Source organism: Oncorhynchus masou, chromosome 30, assembly GCF_036934945.1.
Source record: "Oncorhynchus masou masou isolate Uvic2021 chromosome 30, UVic_Omas_1.1, whole genome shotgun sequence".
In the NCBI taxonomy this organism is placed as follows: domain Eukaryota; kingdom Metazoa; phylum Chordata; class Actinopteri; order Salmoniformes; family Salmonidae; genus Oncorhynchus; species Oncorhynchus masou.
The window spans coordinates 54,136,996-54,157,663 of NC_088241.1; the positions used below are offsets into that span (position 1 = coordinate 54,136,996).

Genomic DNA, 20,668 nt, shown 5'->3' on the forward strand with positions numbered 1-20,668 from the left:
TCTTATTGACATCACTGTGACCTGTGTCTGACCTTGCAGAAGTTCCAGCGCTGGATAAAGTGTCTGGCCACATCCCTGGCAGCCTTCCCATGAACCACGGAGGCGATGTCATGCCACGGCATCCTGGGGTGGGTGTGTCTGTCAATGAAGTCTGGCGAGACGGGATACAGTGATGTACAGGTAGGTGTGTGTTTATGACCAGGTTCAAGTGTGTGTTCAGGTGATGTGCTTACCGTCAAAGGGCTTGTCCAGTTGGATCCAGTCTTTGTATACGAAGTTGCAGTAGTCTTTCCCATGCCAGAACCTTGTATCTCCAACCAACTCTCCTACTCCTCCTATTCCTGTTTGCATGCTACGCACCGTCTCTAAAGGCCAGACACAGACACATAGAAGTTAAAGGGATAGGGATACCTAGTCAGTTGTTCAACTGAATGCCTTCAACAGGTACCCTAGTGGTTAGAGCGTTGGGCCAGTAACCAAAAGGTTGGTGGATTGAATACCTGACCTGACAAGGTAAACATCTGTTGTTCTGCCCCTGAGCAAGGCAGTTAACCCACTTTTCCAGGGGCGACAAAGGCGTAAGGCGTCCCCCAGCACCTCTCTGATTCAGAGGGATTGGGCTAAATGCGGAAGACACATTTCAGTTGAAATCAGAAGAGACTCCAAGGAGAGAAAGGTTGGTTACTATAAGTAGTTAGTTTCAAGATTTAAATTAGTTTTATAAGGATTTGTTTCCTCAATGCATTAAACAAACAGTGGACAGAAAGACAGTTGAGAGTCAAAATAGTCCCTGGACAGACGGACGGACGCACGCACACAGAGAGAGAGAACACACCCCACACCCAGACAGCCATGACACAGAGTCACAGTCCATCCTGTTTCAGACAGATATGTCAGCTCATTTACCAGCAGCAGCGGTCTTGTCTGAGTCTAGCTACACAGTTGAGTACTGCTCAGATTAACAACATTCACAGTAGTAAAAACATAGTGATCTGAGGAAAACATCTGAACATTCCTAGGCATAACCACAACCAGATGTGTGTGCAAGCTGCAGTAAGCTGCCATTTTAAGGGATAATGTGTCTGGGTGGTGGTCTTTGCCTCCTCCACATTCCTTGAAATTCTTCCACCATAAAAACACACTGCAGAGGGCCTAGTCTGCAACATGGGGGATGCTTATTGACCTTGTACAAACTAAGTCTTGACATGAGCACACACACTCATGCCACACCAGGCCACGCCACACGGTGCAGAAAGACCTGGGGCCTCATTTATAAACATTGCCATACACACAAAATATGCCCCAAAGCATGCGTGCACCAGTTTTCACGCAAAAGTCTGCATTTATAAAAACTGAAATTTATGTTAGAATATGCTTATTATCCTCCCGTAAATTTCAGACCATGTGTACGCACAGTTTCTATTGGTTGACGTATTGCATTGCAAATAGGCAACAGTAGACTAGCCTTTGCAGGAATATATGTCACAACTTCCGCCGAAGTCAGCTCCTCTCCTTGTTCGGGCGGCGTTCAGCGGTCGACGTCACCGGCTTTCTAGCCATCGCCGCTCCATTTTCCATGTATCCATTTGTTTTGTCTTGTTCCTTGCACACCTGGTTTTCATTCCCCAATCACACTACATGTATTTATTACTCTGTTGCCCCTCATGTTCTTGTGTGAGATTGTTTTGTGTTACGTGTCTATTTTGATGCGCTATACTGGTATGTGTTTATTCAGTGTTTTATTTCACGAGATATGTTTATTTGTTTGTACATATTATTGTGACTGTTTGCGCGTTTGCACTTTTGCATTGGCTGGAGGTTTGGACGCAGTGGCGTCCGTCTGTTGGTTTCTCCTGCCTAAATAAAGTGTGCGCCTGTTCACACCTCTCTGCTCTCCTGCACCTGACTCCGCCCCCAGTACGCACATCATTGACAATATATGACAGTCTTATTTAGAACAAGTAGCTAAATAAAATAAGATGCACTCATTTGCCATTAGTTAGAAGAGCAAAAATCTATTTTATCTTTGCATTCTAAAATCATTTGAAATAATCATCTATTTCCTATTGTTTATTTCATTTCCACAATCATTGCAGACTAAAAACTTGTCTGACTGGGATGTTTTTATACTCACTACATCTGAAATAGCCTATAGGTCTACAACAAGGTAGGATAGGCTACCATTCTTCCCATCTCTCTTAATTGGACCCACTTCACAGTAGTAAATAAACAGGTATGCTTTTTAAGTATTTTGCTCTATGCGGACCGATGGTCCACCTTTTCCATTGACGTTTGTAGACTACGTCTGAATATTGTAGCCTAATATAACATTTCTTGAGTAAATAATATTTAAATTATAAACATAATAGCCTACATAATACATAGATATATACATACCATAGCAGAATAAATTCCTCACCTTTTCTGGCATGAGCTCATATTCCTGAAGTAGCCATGCAATAACTTAACATGCGCATCTCTCATTATGCCTAATAGATAGGCTATTGTACTTTCAGGTTATTGCTCTCTGCATCCGAATGGGAGCAAGTTTTATAACATAGAGCTTAACAGGTGAACAGACAGTTGATATTTAGCATTGAAGTGTGTTAACTACCACTGTAGGTAGGCCCACTGTAGTTTACTTTTTTTTCCTGAGTAGACAATGTTTTAGAATTCGCCGGCAGTGCAGCATATTTAGGTTCAGGAAAATGCAAAACATTAGTGAATTCAAACGATCTGTTCACAGGTCCACAACAATGTTCAATAGTTTGTCTTTCAGACACGGTCAGATACAGCAAATGTCACCGCGAAAGAAAACATTCTGCCAAAATCTCCAAAGACATTGATCAAGTTCGCCATTGCTATTTCCTTTAGATACTGTCTTGGCCTAATTACAAGAATTACAAAGTATACAGCAAATAAGGGCGTTGTCACCATAATAGATGAATGATGAGTGTTTTCAGGCGGAATTATATAATGCTTGTTTATACACGCAGTTTCTGCAGGTCTGATTTATAATGGGAAACTTGCCTATTTATGGCAGGCATGCGCCAAGTTGATCAATCTCAATATTTTGGCGCATGCTCAGTCCACAGATATTTCATATAAAATTTACACAACGGTTATAAATGAGGCCCCTGAGATATTTGCACTCTTTCAGAGAGGCACACGTGATAAACACTGCAAAGCACACTGGGTGATGAGTTTAGCAGCGGGACAGTTGAAGCCCCGATCCCACAGCGCATCTTCCAATCAGAGACTCACTCACCAGCCTGTGCCAACCCAATGGGAGGGGCCAGTCTCAGCTCCACCCCTCTAGTAAGGATCAGATTGTGTTGGCTGTTGACGCTGTTCGCCCAACCTGGACACACAGACTGCCATTTAACCTCTGCAGACTATGGTCCTGTCCCTCTCTCTGCACCTGAAGTACTGTGGTCTCTAAATGCGTGCAAGTGCGTGAATTTCTAATTCTGGGAGACTCCAGACCAAAATGGGGATAGCGAGCTATTATTATAGTACCAAAGATACTGGTAACTAATCTCATCGGCGTTGTTTCCAATGGGAGCAAATGAAGCACAGTGGGCAGAACAAGCAAGGAGGTGGGCAGAGCCAAGCAGAGCTAGCCAGATCCTATTGGCGCGTTTTAGCATGTAGTTGCATATTTTCCTTCTCTGTGAATTCCGTGTGTGCAATAACTCAATTTGCCCTTTCACTCCTTCTAAACAACGCATTTTCTTTTTACTTTGGCAAATTCTAGTTTTGGGAACAGATAACTGCATCGAGATTTATCGATCTGAAAGTTAGCAGAATGTCCGGCAAGTTTAATCTAGCTCCATCTTCTCCCACAGTCCGTTGGACTTCCTCTCATCACCATATTTGGTGGTGAGTGGAAGTTCTAAACGGATGCTTCAGATCTGATTCTTCTATCGTGAACTAGCGTGAACTGAGTAGTTTGCTATGCGAACATTGGTATTGTTTACCAAGTGATAAGCAGAGCACCAGCATCAATGTAGCGTTGTGTTGAGTTGTTAGTAGAGAAGAGTTAGGCATGACGGTTAGATACACAAAGCAGCAAATGACTCCATAAAATACAACAATTTGGGCAACGTTTAGCTTCTGCGTGCGTTTATGACATGTGCATGTACGGACTCACTCTCTTCTGAGCTATCCACACTGCTAACAGAGTCGGCGTGGGCCAGTCCATGTTTCTGCAGGTGTCTCTTCATACTGAACCCTGTCCTCCTAATTCTCCCCAGACCCTTCAACTTGGGCTGGTCCCCAGAGTCCACTACCAGGGCAGCAGCACCCTTCCCATTGCTTGGGGCAGAACTACTGGTCGGTGCGGTGGCCATCTTAAAGGAGGATCCCTCAGCCTGTGGAGACAGGAGGCAGGAGACAGAAAGACAGAGCGAGAGGAAAGTTGGTGTGGATGTCTGGTCCTCACATGCTCTATGTTGGCTAGTGATCATGTGACACTCAGACTGTGTGTGTGGTTGTGTGTCTGACCTGCTCCAGGGCTACAGAGCGCGTCACACTCCCCACGTCCGTCAGACGGTGCTCTCTGTCATCCCAGCGACCGTAAGCCAGGTCGATCCCACCCACGAAGGCCACTGATTGGTCAATGATGATGATCTTCTCGTGATGCGCCCACAGGTATACAGAGGAGGAGACATGGTCCGGATGACGCATCACCTACAGAAGAAACACACACACACACTTTTACTACATAAAAGGATACCTCTATACCAGTGGAGGCTACTGAGGGGAGGACGGCTCATAATAATGGTTGGAATGGAGTGAATGGAATGGCATCAAAAACACATGGAACCCATGCCTTTCATGCATCTGATACCATTCCATTGATTTCGCTCCAGACATTACCACAAGTCCGTCCTCCCCAATTAAGGTGCCACCAATCTCCTATGCTCTATAAACAACTATAAACACACTGTAAACACATTTCACACACACACACCTACCTTGACATTGGGGTGGAGATGCATTAGTGTTCTCTTGCTGTATTCACTGTTGATGCCCAGAGCTAGCTCCACCTCCTTATACAGCATCACAAAGATACGCACTCCCTGTTGCTATAGGGACAGAAAGACAGTCACCGTTACTAATCACCACATAATCAAATAATTTAATCAATGATAAGATCCACACTAAGGCAGTTTGAGGGGTGCAAATGGACCAATGAGACAGCATTTTGTTGCTCACCGCTTTGCGTCTCAGGATGCAGTCAAGGCGCCAGCGGTTTCCCTCGACAACCGGCCTCTTCATAAAGATCTCAGGGCTCAGCCTGAAAACACACACATACAATCAAATTTATTCTTTAAAGCCCTTTTTTCATCAGCCGATGTCACAAAGTGCTGTACAGAAACCCAGCCTAAAACCCCAAACAGCAAGCATTGCAGATGTAGAAGCACGGTGGCTAGGAAAAACTCCCTAGAATGGCAGGAATCTAGGAAGGAACCTAGAGAGGAACCAGGCTCTGAGGGTAAACCAGGCTCTGGCGGCTGACAGCTGTGTGGGGTGGGTGTAACAGTATTCCAGGTCTCTGATTGTAACCCATCTGTTTGACCACAGTCTGCCTTGGAGGTGTGACCGCTCTGTGCTCTCCACACACACACACACACACACACACACACACACGTACCACCAGTCAGTGATGAAGATCTCTTCTTCAGCCTCCTCCAGAGCGTCTGCCACGTCGGCCATGTAGGTCTTCCCATTCACATACCTATAAACAGAGTTATATTATAGCCACACACTTAAAACACAGTGCGGTCTCTCTTTCATACACACACTCACTCTCTCTCCCGGGTAAACAGACACACAAACCTTCCCACGCACGCAAGCATACACCCACCCACAGACTTTCACTGTTGCACACACCCCCCCCATGTCTCACACAGACAGTATAGTGTTGCCCCAGCAGGTGACAGGTGATGAGAACCCCAGTGTCATTTTCCCTCTCTTTGTGTCAGGTTACTCCAGTGAGACAGATATCTTCGAGGGCTGTAACTGGGCCAAACTGTACCTGGGCCAAAGTGTACCTGGGATTACCTGGGATAACCCACCTGCCACACTAGCTGGCCTTTATGCTCTACTGGGACTTTGGTGTGTACAGTAAATGTGTCTTGAAAAAATACATTCCCAGAGTAATTTCCCATTTTAAATATATATTCTGCATTGTTCTCACTTAATGTTCAGACTGGGGAGTTATTTAACTCTGACTGTATTAAACGTGTCGTGGTTTAATGATTGTGGTGTAACCGTGGATACCATTTGGCTGGGATGTTGTGCTCCTGTCGGGCGAAGGAACCGAAGCGGTGGTCGGTCAGGAAGGCAGAGCCATGCTTCTGGACGAAGCCCTCGATGGCCTGACCCCACCACCTGGCATGTCTGTAGCTGCTGCATTTCAACACCAGGGCCCTTCAAAATATACACACACACAAAAACAATGATTGTTGAAACTCCTTTTTACTCAATGATTTGTCTGAATCATTTCTGTAGATTCTGTTTTTTTCAATACTCCTTGGTGAGGTAGCAACCTACTTTTGTATTTATTTTTACGACCAGCATCTTACTCCAACCCACCCACCTGGAAAGGCTATCAATCCGTACTCCGTGTCTGGTCTCTGTGTCTTTGGAATCCATTTTGATGCAGAACTCTTTGTCCACCAGGAGAACAAAGGCAATGGCTCCCGAGTCTGGCTTCATGTAGAGGAGGAACGAATCCTTCACCACCAACCAGCTAGACAGACACTAGAGTTTATTATTACAGCACAGCTCAGCAGTATCAGCTGGAGCAGTAAGAGGAGATATGAGACAACATCTGGACTCCAGAGGAGGATAGAATCATTCTCAGACTTTGATATTTAATCTATAATCCAGGGTACTGACCGTTTGGATCAGCAGTAGCACAACTTGATATTTCACCTATTAGTCAGGATACTGACCGTTTGGATCAGCGGTAGCACATCTTGATATTTCATCTATAATTCAGGGTACTGACCGTTTGGATCAGCGGTAGCACATCTTGATATTTCATCTATAATTCAGGGTACTGACCGTTTGGACCAGCGGTAGCACATCTTGATATTTCATCTATAATTCAGGGTACTGACCGTTTGGACCAGCGGTAGCACATCTTGCTATTTCATCTATAATTCAGGATACTGACCGTTTGGACCAGCGGTAGCACATCTTGAGATTTCATCTATAATTCAGGATACTGACCGTTTGGACCAGCGGTAGCACATCTTGAAATTTAATCTACTATTCAGGATACTGACCGTTTGGACCAGTGGTAGCACATCTTGATATTTCATCTATAATTCAGGATACTGACCGTTTGGACCAGAGGTCGCACATCTTGATATTTCATCTATAATTCAGGGTACTGACCGTTTGGAACAGCGGTAGCACATCTTGATATTTCATCTATAATTCAGGGTACTGACCGTTTGGACCAGCGGTAGCACATCTTGATATTTCATCTATAATTCAGGGTACTGACCGTTTGGACCAGCGATAGCACATCTTGATATTTCATCTATAATTCAGGGTACTGACCGTTTGGACCAGCGGTAGCACATCTTGCTATTTCATCTATAATTCAGGATACTGACCGTTTGGACCAGCGGTAGCACATCTTGATATTTCATCTATAATTCAGGATACTGACCGTTTGGACCAGCGGTAGCACATCTTGATATTTCATCTATAATTCAGGGTACTGACCGTTTGGAACAGCGGTAGCACATCTTGATATTTCATCTATAATTCAGGATACTGACCGTTTGGATCAGCGGTAGCACATCTTGATATGTCACCTATTATTCAGGATACTGACCGTTTGGACCAGCGGTAGCACATCTTGATATTTCATCTATAATTCAGGGTACTGACCGTTTGGACCAGCGGTAGCACATCTTGCTATGACCACAGCAGTTAAGTCCTGGGATACGATGACCACCTGACCTCTTGTACACCATCCCTTCTCTGGGGAAATGAAGAGAACAAGTAGAAAACTTCTCTTCCTGACTGAAGTATCATGGTGGTGATGAGTAGTTAGTTACAGTAGATAGTGTAGAGTTACTCACAAGCCTTTAGGTCCCAGATCATGGATGAAGGATAGCTGGCTGACGTCTATAAACTCCATCTAAGAGAAACAAGAACATTTGAAAGTTGGACATATCCTCGTAGCGTGGACATCTCCAGCAGTGTGTGTGTGTGTGTGTGTGTCTCTCACCGTAGCATGGTAGTTTCTGTACATAGACATCTTCAGCAGCTTGTTCAGGTAGTCTTCCAATGCTTTCTGTAATCAATAAAGACATACCGTGTTAGGAAGAGTAAAGCAGGTGATTAACAGGTGATTGACAAATGTGTTTGCCGAATGGCGTACCCTCCTGCTGGACACCTGTTCCTCCCGGGCCAGCTCATCCCCGCTCCCCCGTGGCAGAGTGGGCATGGCCCTGACCTCTGATCTCCGAACACTATGCCTTCTCACTGTGTGGCTGGAAGAGAGTGAGGGGGGGAGAGAGAGAGGATGGAGAGAAAGAGGAGAGAGAAAGAGGGAGTCAATAGGAAATTGTTAGTGTCTTTTCAGTTTCAACATCTTTGATACTACCTGTGTGTGTGTGTGTGTTTTTGGTTTTACTATCCTAGTTGTAAAAAGAAGGAACACTTGGACAAGTGGGGATATTTTGCCAGTCCCCAGAAGTAAAAAGGCTATTTTAGGCTTAGGGGTTAGGTTTAGAGTTCCAATTAGAGTTAGGATTAGGGTGAAGGGTTAAGGGTTAGGGGTTAGTAAAATGTTTATATTAAATAGGAATCCATTTTTTGGTCTCCACAAGGGTAGTAAAACAAACAGGTGTGTGTGTGTACCTGCGGGAGGGTAGTGGTATTCTCATGAAAGTCTTGTATCGGAGCAGTTCTCTATGGAGGTCCATGAAGTGTTTCTCCTTCCTCTTGACCACCCAGCTGAACTCTCCATGTCTCATTTCAATCTTAAATACCGCAGGCAGACTCTACACAGACAGGAAAAATATAAAAGGTGTGGCTGAGTGAGTGTGTGTGTGCATTTGTGTGTGTTGTGGTGCTTTGCTGAGGTATGTGCGTGTGTACCTTGTTGACACTGCGCTGTGATGTGATATTGAAGCGGTCCTGTGCAGAGGTGAATCTCTCCACTTCTAGTATCTTAGCGGTGATGGGAGAGGAGAGAAACACCTTGACCTCTGCCTCCTTAAACCCCACAGTATTGTAGACAGATGCAAAGCCCCGACGCTCCTCTGGGGGAACACACACACATCAGAAACTACACTACACACACACACACATCAGAAACTACACTACACACACACATCTCTAAGACATAACATTCCCCACACAACATCTTGAGCAAAACTTACCTGCCCACACTACACACACTTTGTTGCTCATGAATAGGTTATAAATAGTTAGATGGGTAAAACTGTCTTCTTATAAACTAATCCATCAATCAATGAATAAAACATTTGCGCACACACACACCCTACCTGGGAGTTTAAAGTCTGTAGTGTCATATTCCCCGTCTCCTAGGTACAGCTCACGAGTGTCCAAATTCTCCATAATTTCACTCATATCCGTAGCAACCAGGTGCAACGTGCTATTGGTAGGCTCAGATTGGCGCAGCATGGTTATTGGCTAGCACGCTCGGCGCCCAGGGCTCACCTGGTGAACAGGCAGAGGGGGAGGGAGGTAGGAAGAGACAAGGACAGACAGAGAGACCAGGTAGACAACATGACATTAATGACAAGTTTATGGAGTCTGACTGCAACCTTAGTGTTACTGTTACCCCCATGGCAGTAGGTTGTATGTGTGTGTAAATATGCAGATAAAGGCTGGTAAGAGTGTTTGAATGGGAACTGGTGAATAGCAGCACATCAGGAATGGCCTGTAGTAGCAGGCTAAAGACAACGAGGTGAGGAGGAAACACAATGGAATTCACACACTGTTGCCATAGGCTGTCTTCTCTGTAAGCCACGGCTTAATGCTAAAATATAACAAGGCTGCTTCCACTCTCCTTAAAGTCCAACTCAACCAAAAAATAAACTTCTCCTTTTGAAAATTGCATATGTGGCATCAAAAAAAATATATTATAGTGTCAAAATTGACTAAAGTGTAAATAGGATAATTTTGACCATAAAGTCACAACAGAGATTTGCGAGATGATTAGGAAAAGATGGCATGTCACATAATGAAGGCAACAGAACAGTTTTTCCTGGATTGTGTTTATTTCAGTCCTGTCCACATGCCCACAGCTGGCAGCACCCAAGTAATCATCCATTCAGAGCGCAGCTGTACACGACCCGATCGTAATGACCAGGGATATCCCCATGGGGCTAATTCGGGCCCATCAGTAAATTACACAATGTACATGGGACAATATTTTACACGGGGGCCCCTCAGGGGTGTGTGCTTAGTCCCCTGCTTAGTCCCCTCCTATACTCCCTGTTCACCCACAACCTCTCCCTCAACGTCAGCAAGACAAAGGAGCTGAACGTGGACTAAAGGAAAAGGAGGGCAGAACATGGCCCCATCCACATCGTCAGGGCTGTAATGGAGCAGGTTGAGAGCTTCAAGTTCCTCAGTGTCCACATCCCTAAGGAATTATCATAGTCCACACACACCAAGACAGTCATGAAGAAGACACGACGACACCTCTTCCCCCTCAGGAGGCTGAAAAGATTTGGAATAGGCCCTCAGATTCTCAAAAAGTTATACAGCTGCACCAATGAGAGCATCTTGACTGGCTGCAACACTGCTTGGCATCAGACTGCAAGGAGCTCAATTACCTCGTGCCCATGCACATGGACTCAGTACGGGTACTAAGTGTATATAGCCCAGTTAACGTTACTTATTGTGGATTTATTACTTCTGTTATTCTCTGCATTGTTGGGAAGGACCCGTAAGTAAGCATTTCACTGTTAGTCTATGTAACAGTTTAGCTTCCGTCCCTCTCCTCGCCCCTACCTGGGCTTGAAACAGAGACCCTCTGCACACATCGACAACAGACACCCTCGAAGCATCGTTACCTATCGCTCCACAAAAGCCGCGGCCCTTGCGGAGCAAGGGGAACAACTACTTCAAGGTCTCAGAGTGAGTGACGTCACCGATTGAAACGCTATTAGGGCGCATCCCGCTAGCCATTTCACACCAGTTACATCTACACCTGTTGTTTATGAAGTATCTGACAAACACAACTTGATTTGAGATCTGCATAAGATGAAAGTCACCCCAGGTGCATTTGTTTTTATTTAGTTTAGGAAATGGAGCATCGTTGTCAATGTCTGATGGGAAAAAAACAATGTTCTTGGTTTGAAGTAGCATCTTTGTTGTAATATTGCAAATGGACTTGGGAGTTTCACAGCTATGGATTCCAGCTTTATTTAAATATAAAGTTAATTATATCTCATCTCTCTACATCCCTTTCTCCCTCTCTGGTCACAGAGCAGGCACTAAACAATAGGATTATCAGAGAGAAACAGGACAACGGTGGAGGTATGACACAGCAGTGTGATGTTTAATCCAGCATTATTTGTGTGCGTGTATTTGTGTGTGTTCTTTAAAACCTAAACAGCAGATTCAAATAATCTAAAACAGGTCAGACACGCGCTCCTGAACACGTTTATGACTATCTGAGAGTAAGTGTGTATTGACAGAAACATTGAGGCAGGTGAGCTGCTCAGACATGGTGAAACAAGTGAGAGATTAGAGTGATGGCTCCAAACAGACTGGCCCAGAAAAAGAGCATGGCAAGATCAGCAATCTGGTGTCCTACCAACAGAGCTGCAGTGTGTGTGTGTGTGTGCTTGCATGTGCAAGCATGTGTGTGAGTGTGGGTGCGCCTTCCTGGCAAGGTCTCCCCTTTATCATGGCATTAATTTCCTAAAATGTTTCCTGGCGAAACAGAGAGAGTCGACACACACTTCCATTCACTCCCTCTGCTTTCACTCATTCACTCCGTATGGAAATAACGCTCACTTCATGCAAATACTCATGCTTCCGTTACCTGCATGTACCGTATTATATTACTCTACACACACACTTTCATGTAGGTATTAAAAACATACACACACTGTGCTCTATAAATGTTGTTTTCTGTAAATAAGGACACGACAGCAGGAAAGCCACCTACAACTAATACCATACCCCCTAAACCCACACACACACCTCTGGACTGTGTGTCTTTATGAACTTGCAGAATTGTTTTAGAAAGTAGAAGAGAAACTCCCCCAACTCTTCATTTAAAAAAAAAATAAGTATTTCTTTCTCTATTGAGAGAGAAGTGTGAGGTGTGTGCAGCTGCGATATTCACTGTGACAAACATTTAACAATGGGTCCGGTTAGACCGGTGCTGCAGGGAGTAGCCACTGAGAAAGGAGGAAGATTAGGAGGAGAGAAAGGAGGGTGGCAAATGAAAGATAAAATTTTAAAATAAAAAAGTTCATATATCAGTTTATATTTCTGCCCAAGAAACAAGTTCTAGTAGTCTACTGTGGGTCAATAGGAGTTGACTGATACAGTTTCTTATGAAATTGTGTTGCATACTTGAGTCCAAGGGACAACACTAGATGTACAGCCAGCACTCACTCGAATTGAGGAGGCCAAGGCCGACCAAACTGGATCTCTCACCAGCCAGGTGGCAGCATGCAGAGTTCTCTCACAAACATGCTCAGACAAAGTCATGCAAGACACACACACACACCCACCCACCCACAGCAACTTCAATTATAAAAGAAAGCCAACAGTAACAAAACACACCTTTTCCGGAGCTATGAAAAGACAGACCGAGAGAGAGAGAAAGATGAATAGAAAGAGAGAGTGAGACACACACAGTGACAGTGTTTCACTGACCTGTACCCACTCACGGTGTGGGAACCCCATGATTTCCAAGCCTGTCCTATTCTCTCACGTCAGATAAAACACACACACACACTCTCTCTCTCTCTCTCTCTGTTTCGGAAGACGGCAGATCTCACTGTACTCTAGCTGCGAGTTGGAGTGAATGTGAGAAGGAATAGAGGGAGGGAGGATGAGGTGGGGCCTAGGGTAGAACTATTGGACAAAGACATGTCAATTACTGACAGATGGCCAATGGGGAGCTGGGGGTAAGATTCATGTCTGGGATCTCCTATCCCTGGGAACTGTCTGTCTACACACCACACACGTGTAAGTGTGTGTATGTGCCTTTGTGGTATTGACAATGGAATCCATCCTAGCCTTAGCTCACAAGATCATGTGACTCATTGATGACTTTCCAAAGACGTCCGGATGACGGGGGTCAATACAGTTACTATAGCAACATTATTTTTGGACGATATTATATCAATATTTGACTCCTAGTATCAATTTGTAAAGAAAGAAAAAATATATATACACTACCGTTCAAAAGTTTGGGGTCACTTAGAAATGTCCTTGATTTTTGAAAGAGCACATATTTTGTCCATTAAAATAACATGAAATTGATCAGTGTAGACATTGATACTGTTGTAAATGACTATTGTCGCTGGAAACAGCTGACTTTTAATGGAATATCTACATAGGTGTACAGAGGCCCATTATCAGCAACCATCACTCCTGTGTTCCAATGGCACGTTTGGTTAGCTAATCGAAGTTTATCGTTTTAAATGGCTAATTACTCATTAGAAAACCCTTTTGCAATTATGTTGGCACAGCTGAAAACTGTTGTTCTGATTAAAGAAGCAATAAAACTGGCCTTCTTCAGACTAGTTGAGTATCTGGAGCATCAGCATTTGTGGGTTCGATTACAGGCTCAAAAAGGCCAGAAACAAATAACTTTCTTCTGGAACTCGTCAGTCTATTCCTGTTTTGAGAAATGAAGGCTATTCCATGTGAGAAATTACCAAGAAACTGAAGATCTCATACAACGCTGTGTACTACTCCCTTCACAGAACAGCACAAACGGGCTCTAACCAGAATAGAAAGAGGAGTGGGAGGCCCCGGTGCACAACTGAGCAAAAGGACAAGTACATTAGAGTGTCTAGTTTGAGAAACAGATGCCTCACAAGCCCTCAACAAGCAGCTTCATTAAATAGTAGCCGCAAAACACCAGTCTCAAATAGAGGTCGACCGATTAATCGGAATGGCCGATTAATTAGGGCCGATTTCAAGTTTTCATAATAATCGGAAATTGATATTTTGGGGCGCCAATTTTAACAATCAAAAAATAAAATAATAATAATATTTTGTTTTATACCTTTATTTAACTAGGCAAGTCAGTTAAGAACACATTCTTATTTTCAATGACGGCCTAGGAACTGCCTTGATCAGGGGCAGAACGACAGATTTTCACCTTGTCAGCTTGGGGGATCCAATCTTGCACCTTTACATTTAACTAGTCCAATGCTCTCGCCACCTGCATCTCATTGCACTCCATGAGGAGCCTGCCTGTTACACGAATGCAGTAGAAGCCAAGGTAAGTTGCTAGCTAGCATTAAACTTATCTTATAAAAAAACAATCAATCATAATCACTAGTTAAACTAATAATAACATCAACCATGTGTAGTTATTACATTTACATTACATTTAAGTCATTTAGCAGACGCTCTTATCCAGAGCGACTTACAGTTATCTAGCATGTCCTGCGTTGCATATAATCGATGCAACGCTGGGGGATGATTTAACAAAAGCGCATTTGCGAAAAAAGCACAATTTTTTACCTTTATTTTTATTTTACCTTTATTTTACTAGGCAAGTCAGTTAAGAACAAATTCTTATTTTCAATGACGGCCTAGGAACAGTGGGTTAACTGCCTGTTCAGGGGCAGAACGACAGATTTGTACCTTGTAGGCTCGGGGATTTGAACTTGCAACCTTTCGGTTACTAGTCCAACGCTCTACCCAATTATTGTACGACTGTACCTAACCACAAACACTAATGCCTTTCTTAAAATCAATACACAGAAGTACATATTTTTAAACCTGCATATTTAGCTAAAAGAAATCCAGGTTAGCAGTCAATATTAACCAGGTGAAATTGTGTCACTTCTCTTGCGTTCATTGCACGCAGAGTCAGGGTATATGCAACAGTTTGGGCAGACTGGCTCATTGCGAACTAATTTGCCAGAATGTTACGTAATTATGACATAACATTGAAGGTTGTGCAATGTAACAAGAATATTGAGACTTAGGGATGCCACCCGTTAGATAAAATACAGAACGGTTCCGTATTTCACTGAAATAATAAACGTTTTGTTTTCGAAATTAGTTTCCAGATTCGACCATATTAATGACCAAAGGCTCGTATTTCTGTGTGTTATGTTATAATTAAGTCTATGATTTGATAGAGCAGCCTGACTGAGCGATGGTAGGCAACAGAAGGCTCGTAAGCATTCATTCAAACAGCACTTTTGTGCGTTTTGCCAGCAGCTCTTCGCAAGCACAGCGCTGTTTATGACTTCAAGCCTATCAGCCTAATGGCTGGTGTAACCCGATGTGAAATGGCTAGCTAGTTAGCGGGGTGCGCACTAATAGCGTTTCAAACGTCACTCGCTCTGAGACTTGGAGTGGTTGTTCCCCTTGCTCTGCAAGGGCCGCGGCTTTTGTGGAGCGATGGGTAACGCTGCTTCGAGTGTGGCTGTTGCTGATGTGTTCCTGGTTCAAGCCCAGGTAGGGGTGAGGAGAGGGACAGAAGCTATACTGTTACACTGGCAATACTATAGTGCCTATAAGAACATCCAATAGTCAAAGGTATATGAAATACAAATGGTATAGAGAGAAATAGTCCTATAAAACTATATTAACTACAACCTAAAACCTCTTACCTTGGAATATTGAAGACTCCTGTTAAAAGGAACCACCAGCTTTCATATGTTCTCATGTTCTGAACAAGGAACTCAAACGTTAACTTTTTTACATGGCACATATTGCACTTTTACTTCTCCAACACTGTTTTTGCATTATTTAAACCAAATTGAACATGTTTCATTATTTATTTGAGGCTAAATTGATTTTTATTGATGTATTATATCGAGTTAAAATAAGTGTTCATTCAGTATTGTTGTAATTGTCATTATTACAAATAAATAAATAAAATCGTCCGATTAATCGGTAATGGCTTTTTTTGTCCTCCAATAATTGGTATCGGCGTTGAAAAATCATAATCGGTTGACCTCTAGTCTCAACGTCAACAGTGAAGAGGCGACTCTGGGATGCTGGCCTTCTAGGCAGAGTTCCTCTGTACAATATCTGTGTTCTTTTGTAGTTTTAAAGATAATTTCCTGCAAATCTACACATTTTGCCCAGGACCGTGTGTTATGATAACCGAGTGACTCAACAAAATCAATGTGGGCCCCCTGGGGGGTAGAGTAATCTGCAATGATAATTACAAGATTTAGATAACTGGTTAGCCTAATTTACCCATCTATCTAACATGGTCAGTTGTTGATCAACTGAAATATCTCTAAGCAAGGTCTGTCAGTGAATGACATAACAAGAGGAAAACATACCATGCCCTACCAAATTTCAATTCTACTATTACAACTCTCAACAGTAGCAAGTTAAAATCCCAACAGAATATTTGTTTTATATATGGGCAACATCCACCAGTTGAGTATGGCTGGTCATTGATCAGGTTAGTCACCTGATCTGGATGATCATTGATTTGCCTGCCAGAGTATTGCTGTATTACTCCTGAGTGCATGTCAATAGTACAGTCTCCATCCTTCATCTGCACTTACGTGAAAGAACTGCATAAGTAAAAGTCCCTATAAGGAGGAGGTTGCACAATGGAAATCTGCTAACTCCTATACAGTCCTTTCATATCAGGTCAGATGAAGGGTAGGAGGAGAGGAGAAGAGAGGAAGCCACTTCAAACAGCGGAGTTCAGTTGCTTTGTAATAATCTGTTTAGACATGGTAGCAGGCTGTTTTCTTATCTCTGTCTCTACAGCACACACGGGCACATGCACACTGTAGAATATTTAAAGGTCTTGCATGATCAGCTCTTGTTATGATATCCCAGCATATGGCTAATCATCAGATGCCCTCCCCCTCCCTCAGTCCTCCGAAACTTCTAAGTGCTCAAACATGTTTTGTTATTTACTTTCCAAATTAGCAATATCACATGTTATCACCCTGCTACAGAATCACATTCATCTGCCTATTTCCAAATCCTCCTACACTCGTAAGATACACACCCAACTAACTGCAAAACATATTAGACCTAGCATGGGTTTGTGACGATACAGAATTTACTTTCTGCAATGTTGATAGGTTCCCAAATGTTTTTCCATTGCAGCCCCTAAAAAGACTTAGCACCAAATAACTACAACTCTGTTTAACGGTGTTTGGCTGTAATCCATGAGGAACTGGCCACAACCCACTATTTTGCACACAACACTAGTGTTTGTTTACATGCATGTCTATGGTACCATTGCCATCTTCTGGTAGACTGAGCTACATGCACCTGGAATTAAAAGCTTCCCCTGTCCTGCAAGAGAGGAACGACACACACACAAACACTATCTTTGCACAGGGTCATGTGTGTGTATGTGTTAAATACACAGTGTTTATGTTTTTGCAGCTGGTAGATTAGGTCATATCTGAGTAGAAAACAATCTGATGATACAGTGATGCAGAATCACAAGCCCCACTTCACTTCCTGCAACCCTATGACACTTCTGACTAGACAGACACCACTTCCCCTTTCAATGTGGAGAGAGAGAGAGAAAAGGAGAGAGAAGGAAGGATCGAGAGAGACCCTATAGCCCATCACCAGCCAATTTATATCTTGGAAGATTGGTAAAACCATCATTTCAGATCCTGTCAGGTGGGGTTTGAAATGGGATCAGCTGATGGTTGTTGGGAGACTAGGTTCCCTGATGCCCATCTCATGACCAACTCGCTCACATTCCAATATTGGACACAAACAGTGAACTGTGTGCACCAACACGCAACACTTCCTTACTGTGTGTGCGTGTGTGTGTATGTCCATGTCATTACATATAACTGATAATGTTGTTCTAAGGTTGGACCTGTCCCCCACACCTACTGCTCCTTGAGCTCACTGTATCCGCAAACAATGTTGGGCCACGAGGTGTGTATGTCTTTTGCCCACACCCATAAAGTCAACTAAACACACCTATACAGTGTTTGCCTGGGTGTCTTTCCTGAAGAGAAAAGACAAGTGGTTCCAAGTGAATTATCTTCACCCTAAATGACATATAGGGAACATTCAACCACGCTGAAAAAGCAGGTATTTTCTTTAAAACACACACACACAAGTTATAAAGAATGCCATTCCAGAGAGGAGAGAGATAAGTTAACACCACAATAAACTCTCCATCCCTCTCGCTTTCTCCCCATCTCATCAACTCTCTCTTTCCTTCCCCCCCTTTGGTTGGCTAAATGTAATATCTGCATATTATTTCCTCAGATCCTCTCTGATCTCCACAAGTGCCTTAATAGGAGCTAGGTTTTTCGTTTGTAAAATAAGACTTTTTCAGGACGGTCTGTTTCGTAACTTCCTCTCTCCCACCCCAGAGTGGTGGGGTGATGGCTAAACACTACTTCTGCTAAAGCCTAAGTGTGCTACAGATTCTGGTTCAAGTGCCTTACTTGGCCTTAGATCAGTGGGGTAAAACAGGGGCGACAACCCAGGTTCAATACCCAGTTGCCTATGTAACAGTATAACTTTAGACCGTCCCCTCGCCCATACCCGGGCGCGAACCAGGGACCCTCTGCACACATCAATAAGTCACCCACGAAGCAACGTTACCCATCGCTCCACAAAATCCGTGGCCCTTGCAAAGCACTACTTCAAGGTCTCAGAGCAAGTGACATCACCGATTGAAACGCTATTTAGCGCGCACCACCGCTAACTAGCTAGCTATTTCACATCCGTTACACCTACATTGGTGCTGTGTCCCGGATTTCAAATCAGCACACACAAGAAGCTGGCCATCTGCAGTGGGCTACTGTACTGCAGCATCCCGGTCGCCCCTGCACAATCAGTTATACGTAATTATACATAATCAGTTACGTTACCAGCAAAAAGTATTGTAATCAGATTACAGATACTTTTGAAAAACTAGATGTTACTTCTTGAATTACTTTTACATTTAGAAAGGAATTTTGTGGAATAAAATACATGATACCTTTCTGTTTTTCAATGACTTTCAATTCAGCATTGAAAAAAGGAGCAAGTTTAAGACTCCATGATGGTGTGTCGTCATAGCAGCCAGAGACCAATATGATGACACACCAAATGCACTTTTTTTAATGTAACCTTTATTTAACCAGGTAGGCCAGTTGAGAACAATTTCTCATTTACAACCGGGACCTGGCCAAGATAAAGCAAAGCAGTGTGACAAAAACAACATAGTTACACATAAACAAACACATAAACAAACGTACAGTCAATAACACAAAATAAAAGAAAAATAGAAAGATCTATGTACAGTGTGTGCAAATGTAGAAGAGTAGGGAGGAAGGCAATAAATAGGCCATAGAGGCAAAATCATTACAATTTAGTATTAATACTGGAGTGATAGATGTGCAGATGATGATGTGCTGGTAGAGATACTGGGGTGCAAACCAGCAAAAATAAATAACATGGGGAAGAGGTAGTTCGGTGGGCTATTTACAGATGTCGTGTCTTCTTCTAATGCCTCTTACGGAAAGTACTCGAAAAGTAGCATAAAGTACTTATATGATGTTAATGAGTTTGGTTAATCCAAAAATGACGTTAATGATTAGAATTTTGGACAGGTAACTAGTAACTGTAAATTATTACAATTAGAAGGTAACCTAGCCAACCCTGACCATACCCATTGATTCGATCTGACAAGGGAGTCGACCAGTCAGATGTTTTTCTACGGTTGGAGGATAAGAGTTTGTTTGCTTGTTTGATTTCGAATACGAATTAACCATGGAGTGGGACAGACTCCCTCAACTTTTTCTAGACATTAATCTTCGTCATCAAGGAAAGAATTTAACCGGAGTTTATGACAATATACACAACATAGGCAAATACCCTACATATAGGTTGTGAAAATGAAAACATAGCTACCTCATTAAGTAGAATCGGGTAATTAATTACACACGGTTGAAGGCTGGTAAATTAGGGGTTCCCGGTGATCGGTTTGAGGAGTAAACGTCGAGTGCAAGTGAGCCAGAAGAAACCATCTGCCCAACCACACAACGCTACACTACGCCACGCCACGCCACGCCACGCCCCCTCCGCTTTCTCTCTTTCGCTCTGCCTCTCTCTCTTTCGCTCTGCTTTCTCTCTCTCTCTCTCTCTCTCTCTCTTTCGCTCTGCCTCTCAGCTGGTGAAAATAAATTATGCAACTAACCTGTCAATCGCAATAGGTTTATGTCCCCCAGTCAGAGAGAGAGAGATGAAGAAAGAAAGGGAGTCAATGCTGTTGTGTGTATTCAGCTGCCCAGACGTGCAGTGAATAAAATATTGATTGCGGCAACCTCTCTCGCTCTCCTTCCCTCCCCTTCTCTATCTCCTCTGGTAATCAGAAATCAGTTGTGTTGAAGATTCACCAATAAATGACAGCCATTAACCTTCCACACAGAGGCGGATTGAAACTCCCACATACTGCCTTTATCGCATTCTCTCTCAATTCAATTCAATTCAAGGGCTT

The 20,668-nt window shown here is 43.3% G+C and overlaps 1 protein-coding gene across 3 annotated transcripts in view; it reads right to left on the reverse strand.

The window, feature by feature from the left end:
- LOC135522774 (phospholipase D1-like) overlaps nucleotides 1-20,194 on the reverse strand; it is a 29,219-nt gene extending 9,025 nt beyond the window's left edge. The window contains exons 1-17 of one of the 3 annotated variants that reach the window (XM_064949355.1): nucleotides 20,083-20,193; nucleotides 9,546-9,720; nucleotides 9,136-9,299; nucleotides 8,896-9,038; nucleotides 8,414-8,525; nucleotides 8,261-8,326; nucleotides 8,112-8,170; nucleotides 7,918-8,010; nucleotides 6,608-6,760; nucleotides 6,289-6,438; nucleotides 5,660-5,743; nucleotides 5,221-5,302; nucleotides 4,980-5,090; nucleotides 4,507-4,692; nucleotides 4,154-4,373; nucleotides 234-365; nucleotides 33-151 (exon numbers count right to left, since the gene is read on the reverse strand). In XM_064949355.1, the coding sequence (XP_064805427.1) occupies nucleotides 33-151; nucleotides 234-365; nucleotides 4,154-4,373; nucleotides 4,507-4,692; nucleotides 4,980-5,090; nucleotides 5,221-5,302; nucleotides 5,660-5,743; nucleotides 6,289-6,438; nucleotides 6,608-6,760; nucleotides 7,918-8,010; nucleotides 8,112-8,170; nucleotides 8,261-8,326; nucleotides 8,414-8,525; nucleotides 8,896-9,038; nucleotides 9,136-9,299; nucleotides 9,546-9,684 (2,013 nt within the window). In that variant the 5' untranslated portion in view covers nucleotides 9,685-9,720; nucleotides 20,083-20,193. Of the gene's footprint in view, nucleotides 1-32; nucleotides 152-233; nucleotides 366-4,153; nucleotides 4,374-4,506; nucleotides 4,693-4,979; nucleotides 5,091-5,220; nucleotides 5,303-5,659; nucleotides 5,744-6,288; nucleotides 6,439-6,607; nucleotides 6,761-7,917; nucleotides 8,011-8,111; nucleotides 8,171-8,260; nucleotides 8,327-8,413; nucleotides 8,526-8,895; nucleotides 9,039-9,135; nucleotides 9,300-9,545; nucleotides 9,721-12,906; nucleotides 13,043-20,082 lie in introns of those variants that run through there. The other 2 variants (XM_064949356.1, XM_064949357.1) reach the window with 2 other exon arrangements.
- Nucleotides 20,195-20,668: the final 474 nt, after the last annotated feature.